Consider the following 14,392-nt stretch of genomic DNA (forward strand, 5'->3'; position numbering starts at 1 on the left):
AGGGTTCTCAACATCTAATGTGCCTCAGACTCAACTGGCGATCTTGTAGAAAACGCAGACAACAGAGCCACCCTCAGTTCCTGATGCAATACGTCTGGGGTGGGACCCAAAATGTGCATTGCTCACAAGCTCCCGATGCTGCTGCTGCTGTCCTCAGACCATGCTTTCAGAATGTTGTAGAGCAAGGACTCTCAATCCAGCTGCATATTAGAATTAACCTGGGCACTTAAAAATACCACGAAGGTGAGTGAGGTTTGGGGAAATGAGGGCTAGTGGAGGAGCAAAATGAAGAAGACTTTTTGATGGATGAACCCAGTATTTTGTGGCTATTTGAGGAAGATGTCCTGGAAGTTGGGCCAATGGCCAGACATTGAGATTGTTATTCCCTAAACTGGTAAAGACAGAGAGGAAAGGTAGGTGGAGTTGAGAGTCTCTGGGCAACGCTGCACCCTGGGGCCATTCTTACCTTAGGATGAGAAGGGGTTTGTGCTGAGAGGAGAATTTCTATCTCAGACCCTATGCCAGTACCTTTCTCTGAGAACAAGCTTCTCTACTTGCTGAAAGGCTATCCATTAGTGGGCACTCTGGAGTCCTGGAGATTCAACCAGCCAGAGCTGCTGTTTTGCCTAGCTCCATGCGAGCCAGCATCACAGGAGCACAAAGAAGTGAAGCCATTGTCCAGCCATTGACACTTCACTGCACAACGAAAGACAGATGCCAGGAGACATGAAATGATTTGCACTAATGTAAGGTAGAATTTAATTAAGTGTGAAATTAGGTAGGACCAGACTGAAATGTCTTCAAACATTCATTCATTTATTTCATAATACATTCTTCAGTCATTCATTCAGATATGCCTTTGACCAGCCACTCAGCAGAGTAAAACGTTAACTCGCTGAAAGCAGGGGCTTGGTCTTTTTGTTCTCCATTGTATCACCAGCATCTGTAACAGTGCCAGCAAGAGATACTCAATAAATATTTGGTGAATGAATGAATAAATAAATGAATGCAACAGATGTTGAAATATCTGCCAGGCCCTTTGCCAAGTGTGGGGAATGGTCCCTGACCTCAAAGAGCTCACAGTTTAGTGGCAAGGGCAGAGAGGTGAGCAGACAAGGCATCCCAGAGCACATGAGCCATCACTGAGATGAGCAGAGAGCGTCAGCCTGGGGACGCAGGGGTGGTGACAAAAGAGGTGATGCCTGATGTGAATCCTAAACTCATGGAGGAATTGACCAGGCAAATATATCAATAAGAGACGTGAATTCCTGGGCAGAGGAATAGTGCACACAAAGGCAGGAAGACAAGAGAAAGCGTGGTGTGTTAGTGGAATTGCAAGCAGTTTTTCTATAAGAGGCATCTGGAGGGAATGAAGGAGAAACAGACCCAGCTTGAAAATCAGGGAGAAAGACCAAATCCTGGAGGATCACTTCAGCCATACCAATAAGTCTGGCAATTAATCTGAACAGAGGAAGGGAATTGAGCAGTGGCTCATCATGACCAGAGTTTAGCTTTAAAAAAAAGCTTTTTGGGCCTCCCTGGTGGCGCAAGGGGTTAAGCACTGCACTATGAAGCAATCCGCAGCCTCTGCAGCACGAGTTCAATCACCCACCCTCCAGGGAGCAACCCATATGGAGCAGCAGACCTCTCCTGACTCACCCGCTGCTCCCCGCAGCAGTATATTTCAGTCAGTCTGCCTGTACTGCTCCCCACTCTGTCTCTGGTGAATCCTCTCACTCCCCGCATCGCTGGCCTATACCCCAGCTCTTGTATGCATAAATAAATAAATCTTTTAAAAAAATAAAATAAAATAAGCTTTGTGTTAGTGGAAAAGAGGGGCAGGGCACATGAGCAAGAAACAATGGGAATGAAGGACAGACCAGAGGAGGGGCAGGTCTGGGTTGGGAGCAGTGGTTGGAAGCAGGATGAGATGCAAGTATTGAGGAGACAGAGGATCACACTTAAGGCCTCTAAGCAAGGAGGTGACTTAATGTGCTTAAGGACAGTGACTCTGGAGCCAATACGGTAGGCTGAGAAGAGTGGGAGGCTGGTAGAGCTCAGGGCCTGGCCAGGATGAGAGCAATGGTGGGAACAGGTGGAAGGGGTACACGTCACTGGAAGGATTTGCATAGACAGCCTGAGAAAGGAAGACAAAGGTCACGTTTCAGGTTTTGAACTTGGGTGATTTAGAAAACTTGCAGTTCTATCAACTGAAATAGAAAGTTGGGGGAGGGGGCAGGGAGAGGGGAAGTTGGTCTAAAACACAGGGGTAAATAATGGGTTTGGTTTTGAAGTGATGGTAGAGCAAGCAAGAGGAAATTGTAGGGTGTCACTAATAATGTTGGGGAAATTCTGGGTGTTATGAGCACAAAGGTACTCACTGAAGACTTCAGAATCTAGGGAGAAGGGAAAGAATATAGCAAGAGAGTTAAAAAGCTTAACAGCAGCCTTGGAGATTATCACAAAGACATCTCAAATCTTTAGTGAACTTCTAAAACAATGGTCTATAGGGGACTTAAGACCTCCCTAATCCTGCATGGAGCATGTCCCAAAAGGGACCAGGCTCCCAGGAGAGGTGAGCAAAACAGGACTGCAGAGGGCATGACCCTCCTGCAGTGCTGCAGTGTGGGTCAGCAGCCCAATCCCAGGGATGGAGGTGGGTTTTCACTTCAATTGGAAGGGTAGGACATGCTTCTAAAAGAAGTAGGTGTTAATAAGAATACAGTCAACATAAAGAATATACCTAGGTAGAAAATTTATTCTAAATATAATGTATGGAAAAATGCCCATGTGTTAACTCAAAGGTGCAGGCCCAACTTGAGGAAGGCTCTGGTAGCATGCCACAGCAGTCTGCCCTCTGTCCCTTCACTCATTATCTTCAGGTGCTAGGCACATGAAAGCAGGTATGTCAAAATGGCAGGAGATGCAAAGCGAGGGAATTGCTGGTAAGTAGAATGTCAGAATCAGGATTCAAAAAGATTCCATTGGAACAATGGGCTAATGAAATTGAAAGAGGGTAAGCCCCAACTGTAGGGTTCAAGTACCAGGTGCCCCTAGAAAGGACCAAGAAACTGGGCTTCAAGCCACTCTTGCAAAAATGCTCGGGGGGTGGGGGAGCCTCCCTGATGGTGCAAGAGGTTAAGCACTGCAGTGTGAAGCAATCCAAAGGCTCTGCAGCATGAATTTGATCCCCAGCCTGCCAGGGAGCAGCCCACATGGCAAAGCAGACCTCTCCTGACTCACCCGCTGCTCCCCTCAGCAGTGTATTTCGGTTAATCTGCCTGTTCTGTTCCCCACTCTGTCTCTGGTGAATCCTCTCACCCACCCCCAGATCTCTGGCCTATACCCCAGCTCTTGTATGCATAAATAAATAAATCTTAAAAAAAAAATACTCAGGGGTTCCAGTTGACAAGAATATTAGTCAGCAGCAAAAACAGCTGGTCAAAATCAAATGACCAAACATACAATCAAGCAAAAACCAACAAAGTGAATCTTAGGGCCCACAATAAATAAAATTAAAAGAGCAAACTGTACCACAAGACTCTAAACTGATCAGGCAACATCTGGAGTTTTGCATTCTGCTCTCTGTGCCACATTTGAAGGAACTGGAGCATTTCTACTCATTCTGCAAATATATCTTAAGCAAGGAGCTAGATGCTAAAAATACAAAGATAGAAAGGTCACAGTCCCTGCTCTCAATGATGAAGGAAATGGAAACTAATTTACATGAAGAAAAGAGGAACGAACTGGGGATGTTTAACCTAAGGAAGAAAAGGCTTGAAGCAGGATTGGTGGGAAGGATGAAGAAGGGAGACTGGAAAGCAGCATAGAGAACAGTCTCTAAATATTTGCAAGGCTGTCAGCAGAAGGGATTAGACTGACTTTGGGTGGAACTCTCAGATTCTCACAGACAGCTATGGAGAAATGAAAGAAATTTGCAATAGCTAGAGCTGAGCAAAAGCAGAATGTGGCCTTGGGAGGTGATGAGTTCCCCATCACTGGAAGTGTTTAAGCAGAAGCTATACACCAAGAATTCTACCAAGGAATTATTACTAAGTAGGTGTTACAATAGTTGAATGTTAAAATCCCTTGAAATCCTAAGGCCCTAAAGATGCCCTGTGGAATGGTGCTGTGAGATTTCTCACCTTCTATGGATGGGAGTGCAGTCACAGTCCCAAATTTCACAAGGGCTCTTTGGAGACAGAACCATATCTTTCGCTAGTACCTAGTCTGATACTTTGCAGGTTCTCAACTTTGTTAAAGCATCCTCAGGTTAATGGGATGACAAATCAGAATGATGATGATCAGACCCCCTACCTGGATCTGAACTCCTGGGGGAGCTCTCCCTAGAGGTCTATGCTTCCCATGTCCCATGAGGTTGGCACCCATGAAGCCAGGTCATCAGAAGTTGGCTGCCATCTCTTTCACTTTCATAAATCAACATGTAACTATTGCACTAATAGGGCCCTCAAAGCTGTTGAAACAGTGACTTTCAGCATTCATTGTCTATCACATAATTGGTCTTTTGGTAACATTTATCTATCATCTGATTTCTTTTTCTTTGGGGTTACCCAGCTATGCTGATTAAGTTCCTTTCTCTGCAGATATAAAAATGAGCAGCCATTTCAAAAAGCAGCAGAAGAGAGGAAATGAACTCCCTGTACGAATTCATTGATGAAGCTAACTTGACAAAAACGGATCTGGAGAATCAAACAGAAAGCCTGAAAGAAGAACTTGGCTTCCTGTCTAGGAGCTATGAAGAGGTAGGCGGGATGTGCAGTGGGGCTGGTTGGCTACGAGACCAGAGACTGTCATTTGCCTGACTGAGCTTTACCACATGGGTGAGCTCATCTTGGTCTCAGCACTTTGCTTGCCCAGGGCTGCACGAAAAATGCCAGAGAAATATTTCCAAACCCTTGCAGTCTATCAGATTACCCTGGGAGTCCCAAACTCAACTGACTTCAGGACCCAACTCCTACGTAAGTGGGGAGGCAGCAGGTCCAAAATGGTGAGCGATGGAGCCCAAGTGGAATTGGAGGGAACATTCGCTACCTCAAGGCCTTGTATTTCAGGTTTTGTTGCTGTTGCTTCAACACAATATAAGACAAAGAAATAACTCTGAGGTTAAGCCAGGCTATGGTTTACATACACTTGTCAGTAAAATTAGTCAAAGCATCTAGTGATGAGATTGAACAGGATTTTAACTGCAACGTGACCCAGTTCTGCAGAATTGCACTCATTCTAAACCACCTCACATGTGTCAGCATCTGAGCTGACAGCTTAGTCTTTCAGTTGAAAAAGTCAAAACCATGCCTCACTGGTGGCATAGGAGCTAAAGAAAGCGCTATCAAGCTATCACCAGCCACTGAAGCATGAGTTCGATCCCTGGCCAGGGAAATACCCACATGGTGCAGCAGACCTCTCCTGCCTCACCCACTGCTCGCCCCAGCAGTGTATTTTAGCCAATCTGCCTGTTCTGTTCCCCACTCTGTCTCTGGTGAATCCTCTCGCCCCACACCTCTGGCTTACACTGCATTTCTTGTATGCATAAATAAATAAATCTTGAAAAGAAAAAGTCAAAACCTACTTAGCGATGCTCACGTCTGGAAGTCCCTCCTTTGTCCAACCTTATGCTAACCAAGAACCAATAAGCCCACTTCCTCCTCTTCTTACCTCAGTCACCAGTTTCCAAAAGGCAAAGTTATCTTTAAATCTCTCTCAGTCTATTCTGACTTTATGAAATTCATAAATTTCATCTTGCTGTTGTTGCTTGCTCTGTTGCTGTTGTTGTTTCATTCTTTATTTATTTTGATTTTTGCTTTGGGAGGGCCAACGCTGGTGAAAACCTGCTTAAGAATGTATGCTTGGGAAAAGAAAATATGGCATCTCTGCTGAGAGGAGGCTTGGGGACATTTCTATTTTCTCTGAAGCCCCATGTCTGGAAGTAGCAGAATGAGAAGTGGAGGTATCACCCGCAGAATGGGGCTTAGAACCTGCCTTTTCTTTCTCCCTTGGGACTCACCTGAGGTGTATATTGTCATTTCCAGGATGTGAAAATGCTGTGTAAACAGCTGACAGGATCTGAGCTGCAGCAAATGGATGCTCCCATTAGCGCTAGTCTGGATGACATCCTAGAGACCAACAGAATTCACTGGGAGAGAGACATTGAAAAGAAGCGGGCAGAGACAGGAGGCTTCCTCCAAACCAAGGTGAGAGGCAGGCCCTGCACCCTCCACTCTGCCCTTGCAGAAGGAGGCCAAACAAAGAGAAATTGCACACAAAGAAATGCAATCATTTCAATCTCATGGCACATAAAAGAAATACAAATTAAAATAAGGATTTTCATTTACCTGTCTATAAGCAGAAAATGTTTTAAATGACAATACTCAACACCGGTGTGTATGTGGCAAAGCAGATTCTCTACCGTATTCTTGGGGAGTACAAAATAATACAATGTCTTGAGTCAGGGGTTGGGGAGTAGGTATTGAGAGTCTTAAATTGCTCCAATCTTCCATTTAAATAATCTGGACTCTACCCCTCAAGAAATAACTGAGAATACAGCTGAACTTTACAATCAAATATGCTCATTGAGCATTTGTTATAAGAGCGAAAAAATAGGAGAAAGACGAAACTACAATCTAACCGTGTAATGATGTATCAGGCAGTTATTAGAACTGACAAGTGTGAAGCATTTCTAGCAAGGGGAAATGCTCACATTATAAGGTAACAAGAGGGTAGGGAGAGAGTCAGAATGGCATAGTGCAGGAGCTAACAAACTTTTTCTGTGAAGGACCAGATAGTAAATTGTTAGGTTCCCTGGCCAGATGGTTTCTCTTGTAGCTTCTCAGCTCTGCCACTATAGTGCAAAAGCAACACAGACAATGGGGTAAATGAGCATGGCTGTGTTCCAATAAATCTTTATTTAAGAAACAAAATGTGGTCTGGATTTGGTCTGCCAGCTGCATTCTGCCGAACCCTGGGATAGACAGAAGGGTAAAGTCTTCAAACAAAGAAAGTAGGCATCAAGAAAGGATAGATAAGAAAACACTAAATATTAATGGTGTTAATGTTACAGGGCAGGGAAAGGGGCACTTCAGACCCCGCAAACCTGCCTGCTCTAAATAGGTTCTGCCATCCGCCGCATCAACACAAAACATATGAGACTTTAAAGAAAAGGAACTTTAAGACAATTAGTAAACAATACAGGAAAGACAAAGAATATAGTTTCTAAATCAAGCACCCAGTTACCCGTCCCCTCGTGGGTAAAAGTCCACCAAAGCAGGATTGGCCCAGAGCAAGGCCCCGAAGCCTGCCACAAGTCTAAAGCATCTTCCAGTGGGGACCCACAGAAAAGGATCAGAAACAACCAGACAAGTCTGGAAGGTAAAGAGCAAAATCAAAATCAAGACAAAACCACCATTGTCGCCTCCCCACGAGTCTCACCCACATCTGTGTCACCCAGTCCATGACCAAAAGGCAAGCGCAGTTTCTTCATGTGTCTCTCTGCTCCATGTGCCTCCTGCAGGTCTCCTTCTGGCTCCATCCTACTTCCTTCCTTCCTCTGTCTCTTCTCCAGCTTCTTCCCTGCTTAGCTCCATGCGCTTTGGGTGGGGCAGGGAAACTGGAACCTCCCCCTTTCCTGGGGACCACCCTGTAACATTAGCAGTAGTGGTCTTCAGTGACAGATAGCTGACACTTGGAGATTTTTTTCTTGTTTCTCAAGTTTTCCTTAAGTAGTGTAAATTATATTCATGAAGGAAAATCTTTTATTAAACCTCATAAATAGTAAAGGAATTAACCAGAAAATAGGATGCATGGGGCTGGTTCCTCGCGTCTTCATTTCCCAGCCAATCATGACTTCGAAATTTTTGAGGTAGAGGGAGAAGGAAAGCATGAAGTAAGTGGGAAGATATGTCTAAAAGTTCAGAAGCCTGTTCCTTGGTTACTATTTAGTAGCTGCACAGCAGAATAATTTCAGTAAATTTTCTTTTAAAAAAAAAAAAGATTTATTTATTTGTGCATATAAGAACTGGAGTGTTAGCCAGAGGTATGGGGGGTGAGAGAATTCACCAGAGAGATTGGGGAGCAAAACGGGCAGATCCACTGAAATACACTGCTGAGGGGAGCAGCAGGTGAGATAGGAGAGGTCTGCTGCACCATGTGGGTAGCTCCCTGGCCCTCAGGGGATAGAACTCATGGTGCAGTGGCTGGCAATAGCTTGAGAGTGCTGTCTAACCTCTGCGCCACCAGGGAGGCCCCAATTTCAGTACATTTTCAAAAATGCCCAGATACAGACTCCACACAAGACCAGTGAAATTAGAAGGAGGAAAGGGACTTGGTGTTTTGCTTTGTTTGTAAGTTCTGTGGATGGTTCCAATTCACAGCTAGGGTTAAGATCCACATGAGTTTATAAAAGCTACCAGAAGGAAAACAGAAGGGCCTTTTATGTTCTTTCTTCTACAAAAGACTCCACCTTCTGCCCCCCCAAGTATAAACAGGAATCTTCCCAGCAGGGCCTTTTACCAATTCTGGATTTCCCAGTGTTCTCCAGCCCAGGAGAACATCTTTCACACACACACACCCCCCCCATTTCTCCACCCTCTACTCCCTTCAAAGACCTCTAACCTTCAATTCCTTGGAGCATGTCATTAATCAGCACTTTTTATGGGCAAATCATAGCTAGTAACTTCACAAAATGCAGCTACACCCAACCCCGACCTGCTGAGAAATGAAACAACACAAAAAGAAAAGGAGGCCAAATCATAGATCTGATTTTTGGTTCATTGCATCTTTTTAGGAGACTCATGAATATTTCCAAGAAATGAGCCCAGAGACCATCCAGCCCGGTTCCCTCACTTTAGAGGTGAGGACACTGAGCCCCAGAGAGGGCAGCTGACTTCCTGAGGTCACGAGCTGGTTGTGCTATTGCTCAGCTCTCGGGCTTAGTCCAGGGACCTTTTCTTCACTCTGGACTGTCATTCCTCCTGGGCTCTGTTCCCAAAGCTCAATCTCAGGAGCCCAACAGTTTGCAACTTTTCTTCTGTTCCAACACTCTTGAGGTGTACACTACATTATAGAGATTATTTCTTTGGAAAAGGGCTGGACCAATATAATTAACAGAACTAAATCATGCAGAATGTGAAAAAGAAAAAAAAACCTAGTTATTATGATTCATCCCCTCCCCTCTTGAGAATCATCACCAGTCCAACTGTAATTCTGAACAGATTCATTAGTGTTTGTTTTTTTAATAGAGTGATCTGAAAGCTACATCTCAGTGAAAACAGACAGCACTTGTTTTAGTTTGGCCAGTGTTGCCTGGGCCTCATGCAGAGAGGAGGAGCTCAGAAAATATTTGCAGAGTGAGTGAATTCCTCTGATCATCAGCAGGAATCAAAACTGACAGCCAGCCAGAAGTCCTCCAATAAATAGTTTTGTCAGTTGCAGTCATGCCCTTAGGGGCTGACATTTGCCCATCCCAAGCATCTGAGCATCTCCTTCTGCATCTTTCTGTGGCCACAGCACACAATGCTTTCGAAACCTTTTGCAGAGAGAATACAAACATGCATTTAATTACCTTTCAGACCAGGGAGGCTGGAAATTAATTGACATGATTCATTTATGTCTTTGTTTAGGTTTTCCCCAGAAACAGATCCTGATACAAATATTGAAGTAGAAATATTGATTTAGATTTGTGGGGGGAAAACAAAATAGTGGTAAATGGATAAGCAGAGAAGCGAACCAAGAAAGAACGCAATATCCATGCAGCTACCACTGTGGGAAACTAAAGGGTACACCCGCAAGGGTTCTGGACAATGATACAGGACATGGGGAAAGAGCAGGAAGCCAGGATAGTGAGACCATCTCCCATTAATCCTCTGCCATCTGCTAGCAGAGTGGCTTTCAAAGACTTCAGAGAAAGCTCTCAGGCAAGAAGGTGTAGAATCTCCCCTATGTGTATAGCAGCACTATTTACAACAGCTAAGCTATGGAAACAACCCAAATGCCCAAAAATAGATGACTGGATCAAGAAGATGTGGTACATATACACCATGGAATATTACTCAGCAATCAAAAAAGATAAACACATGCAGGGCCTCCCCGGTGGCGCAGCGGTTGAGCACTGGGTTGCGAGGCTGCGGGCAGCCTCTGCGGCGCCAGTTCAATCCCCAGCTGCTCGCCGGCCACCAAAAGAGGGTCCCACATGGCGCGCAGACCTCTCCTGCCGCCCGCTGCTCCCCTCAGCAGTGTGCTTCGGTCCTTCTGCCTGCTCTGCTCCCCGCTCTGGCTCTGGTGAATTCTCTCACCCTCCCGCACTTCTGACTGTACCCAGTGCTTGTATGTATAAATAAATAAATAAATAAATCTTAAAAAAAAAAAAATTCCTTATAAAAAAAAAAAAGATAAACACATGCAATTTGCAGCAACATGGATGGAGCTGGAAGGGATCATGCTCAGCGAAATAAGCCAGAAAGAAAAAGAAAAATACCGGATGGTCTCACTCATAGCAGGAATCTAGAAAACCTAAATAAGAGACCAGGAAAAAGACTAATTATAATAAAGTAAAAATCAAAATCAACAAGCAACTATAAACCAGAGACACACTATGGGGGGAGGGGGAGTAGGATCAAAACAAGAGGGGTGGGAATTGTATGGGAGCTATAACCAAGATGAAAATGCATACATCGTGCAAAAATGAAAAATGATGTAAAAAATGTATAAAATAAAAAATTAGATACTTTAAAAAAAAAGAAGGTGCAGAATCTTGCAGTGGGGAGAAGACTGGGGAGAAATAATGTGCTGTGGCCTAAGGGATGAAGGTGGAAACCATCAGCACCTGCACCTACCTGTCAATTCTTATTTGTTCATCATTAAAAGCTTATAAAGAGGTTCTGGATGGATGCAGTAACCATATTCTTTCCAGCCTTGGAGAACCTGAGGTCTAGTTTTTGGAGCTTCTCAAGTTGCATGATTCAGTGATGGGAGATCAGGTTGGTCCAGAGAATTTTGGAGCATCTAAAAGTCTGGCCCACCTTTTTCTATTTTGTTGGGGTTAACCCAACTCAAGTATGTGGAGATGTTTTGGGAACCTCAGACAGTACGCCATGTCACACTCCCGACCTGGCTAACCGTGGAACACAGTCCCCAAGTCACAATCAATAGGACTTTGAAAAAGTCACCCCAGGGGATGCTGCAGGACTCTGTCATTGGCCTGTTCCCTAGAGTCATGTGAGGAGACATTTCCATTCTGTCAAGTGACAAACAGAAAACAGAGTCCCAAGGGCAGGTGTGCTCCATTCTGACATTGGCTGGAACAAGACCTCTCAGTGCCCTTCTTACCTAAAACTTTTGGGAATGTGCACCCCATCAGCCACTGTTTAAAGACCTAAAATTCAAAAGTAAAATTGATAACCCACTGAGGGCCTTTGTGCTGGCCAGAAGTTTGATATCCTTTCTACTCCTTCAATTCTCATCATAGTCTCAAAATAGAACTATTGTGGACCTCCCCAGTGGCTCAGCGGGTTGAATGCAGTGGTGTGAAGCTGTCCGCAGCCTCTGCAGCATGGCTTCACGATTCCCAGCCAGCCAGAGAGATACCCACATGGCGCAGCAGACCTCTCCTGTCTCGCCCGCTGCTCCCCTCAGCAGTGTCCTCGGTCGTCTGACTGTTTTGCTCTCTGCTCTGTCTCTGGTGAATTTTCTCACCCTCCCACACATCTGGCTTGTACCCTGGTTCTTATATAAATAGATAAATCTTTTTTTAAAAAGCTATTTAATATATATATATATATATATATATATATATAAAACTATTGTTAGACACATTTTACAGATGCATTTATTGTTGCCAGGGAGGGAGCAGGGGAGCCAAGGAGTTGAGATTTCTAGCTTCCCTGCAACCAAGCTCTTCCCCTAAGTTTTGCTTTCATAGAACACCCATATCTTTCATTTCAAATATCTTTTACCAACCAACAGGAAATGATGTTCTGGGTAGCCAAAAATACACTTTCAAGAATATTATATAGTTATTGTGCTTTAAGTTGGTGACAATCCATTCCGGTAAATATAAGCATATGTTCCTGACCTCTTCCTGGAAACAGACCTCTGACAGGCGAAGGGCTTCCAGAATTTCTGACGGAAGCTACTTGGGACTCAAAAAGTTGATCTTTCCCACTTTAGTTTTGTCCATTGTTGGGATTGGAGCCCCCCAGGTAGCGAGGCATATTTGTTTTCTGTTGCTTTGTAACCTGTTATTGCAAACTTAGTGGCTTAAAGGAGTATGCACTGATTACCTCCATTTCCATGGTCAGTATTCCAGGCCAGGTTTCAGGTGGCCCCTCCTCTGAAGGTCTCTGGAGGCTGCAGCGGACCAGCCTGGCTGGTCCATCCAGGTTGTGCCAGGATTCTGTTCCTTACAGCTGCAGGACCCAGGCCCTCACCTCCCAGTCTCCCTCCTCCCCACCACAGGCAGTTCTCAGCAGGGCTATCTGCATCTCCAAGACCAGGGAAGACCTCTTTTTATCTTTTTTAAATTATTTTATTGCGGTAATGTTGACTTACACACTTATGTTTTAAGAGTACTGGTCCAGGGGGCCTCCCCGGTGGCGCAGCGGTTGAACACTGGGTTGTGAAGCTGCCCGCAGCTTCTGTGGTGCTGGTTCGATTCCCGACCACCCGGGTGAGGGTCCCACATGGCGCGCAGACCTCCCCTGCTGCCCACTGCTCCCCTCAGCAGTGTACTTCGGTCCTTCTGCCTATTCTGCCCACCCCCCCAACCCCGCTCTGGCTCTGGTGAATTCTCTCACCCTCCCGTGCTTGTAACTGTGCCCAGTGCTTGTATAAACAAACAAACAAACAAATAAATAAAAGAAAATCACTAAAGAGCTCTGTTCCATTAGCGCAAAGATCACATTAAAAAAAAAAAAAAAAGAGTACAGGTCTCTACCTTTTCAACGGTATGTAGGTCTTCTAGGAGTTTAAGTTTCTTTCAAAGTTCCAGCCTGATTTAGTCAGGCCCACCCAGTGTGCTCTGCCTTTCCATCAACTCAAAATTAGCTGATTTGACATCTTCATTACATTGGCAAAAATCCACCAACTTTACATAGTATGCAACCCAATCACTGCAGACTCCTGGGGCAAGGGACCTCCCTGGGGGCACAGGGGTTGAAGACAGTGCTATGAAGCTATCCGCAGCCACTGCAGCAGTTCGATCCCTGGCCGGCCAGGGAGCAACCTATATGGCACAGCAGACCTCTTCTGTCTCTCCTGCTGCTCCCCTGAGCAGTGTATTTCAGACAGTCTGCCTGTTTTGCGACCCACTCTGTCTCTGGTGAATCCTCTCACCACCCCACCCCCACACCTCTGGCCTGCACCCTAGTTCTTGTATGCATAAATAAATCTTTTAAAAAGAGAGAGATTGTGGAGCTCCTCTTAGATTCCTGGGCCACACACTGGGCACCCAGTATTGAAGCAGATTGCTGCCTGAGTGGTCTCCTCTGCCAGGCGGATAGAGGCTTCAGCTCACCTCCCCCGAGGGGAACCCAGATCCTCTCTCCTTGTCTAGAGCCTCAGCCTGGGCGCTCAGAGGCTTGGCTTCCTCCCCTCAACCTGGCCAGTAGTCTGCTCCCAGCCAGGCAAGCTATTTTACCTGCTATGTCCCCTCCCACAAAGGCTCCTCACCTTTGTTCCCAGAAGCTTTCTGTCTGTTGCTTGTTCACTGCACTGGATGGTAAGTAACATAGCCGAAGGCTGTTTGATCACTAGCACAAGCTGGTGGGGTGGAGTGGCTTGGGGGACACAAATGAGAGACAACTCAGTCCCCTCTTATAGTCCCTAGAGGCCAGCAACTACATAACAAATAGATTGCTCCCATGCTCCCTGCTGACAGCTGCCCTGCCCTTGTCTGGGGTCATGCAGGCATTTGTGGTGAAGAAGTTTAACTGAGCCGTAACCATCATGATTACTTAAACAAGAAGACCAATTGTGCAGACTTAAGAATGAAGACAGGTGAACAGATGGAGATGAATTGTGAGGTTTCCGTTTATTGATATTCTTAGAATATCAATAAATTTCTAATGAAAGAAACATTAGAGATTGTCTAGAGCAGTGTCCACTAGTGGAAGTTTCTGCAGTGATGGAAGTATTTTAATCTGTGCAGCAATCCAGTATGGCAGCCCCTGACCACATGTGGTAACTGAGCCCTTCAGATGTGAATAAGACAACTGAACAAGTGGATTTTAAATTTTATTTAATTTTTTAAATGTTTTAAAAATCGTTACATGTAACTAGTGGCTACCATCTTGGACAGCATAGGTCTAGATGTAACTGTGAGGAGACTAGAAAGCTCAGACAGCATGACTCTGTGACTCCATTTTTGCAAAAAATAATTTTCCCT

General features: G+C 45.1%; 1 protein-coding gene across 1 annotated transcript in view; it reads left to right on the forward strand.

Annotated features, from left to right (window-relative positions):
• Positions 1-14,392, forward strand: part of BFSP2 (beaded filament structural protein 2) — a 63,475-nt gene that overhangs the window by 29,541 nt on the left and 19,542 nt on the right. Inside the window, 4 exon segments of the mRNA XM_054701126.1 lie at positions 4,605-4,641; positions 4,644-4,763; positions 6,048-6,209; positions 8,798-8,863. Coding sequence (XP_054557101.1) covers positions 4,605-4,641; positions 4,644-4,763; positions 6,048-6,209; positions 8,798-8,863 — 385 coding nt within the window.

Source organism: Talpa occidentalis, unplaced genomic scaffold (assembly GCF_014898055.3).
Source record: "Talpa occidentalis isolate TD23 unplaced genomic scaffold, MPIMG_talOcc4v2.1 talOcc4.4, whole genome shotgun sequence".
Taxonomy (NCBI): domain Eukaryota; kingdom Metazoa; phylum Chordata; class Mammalia; order Eulipotyphla; family Talpidae; genus Talpa; species Talpa occidentalis.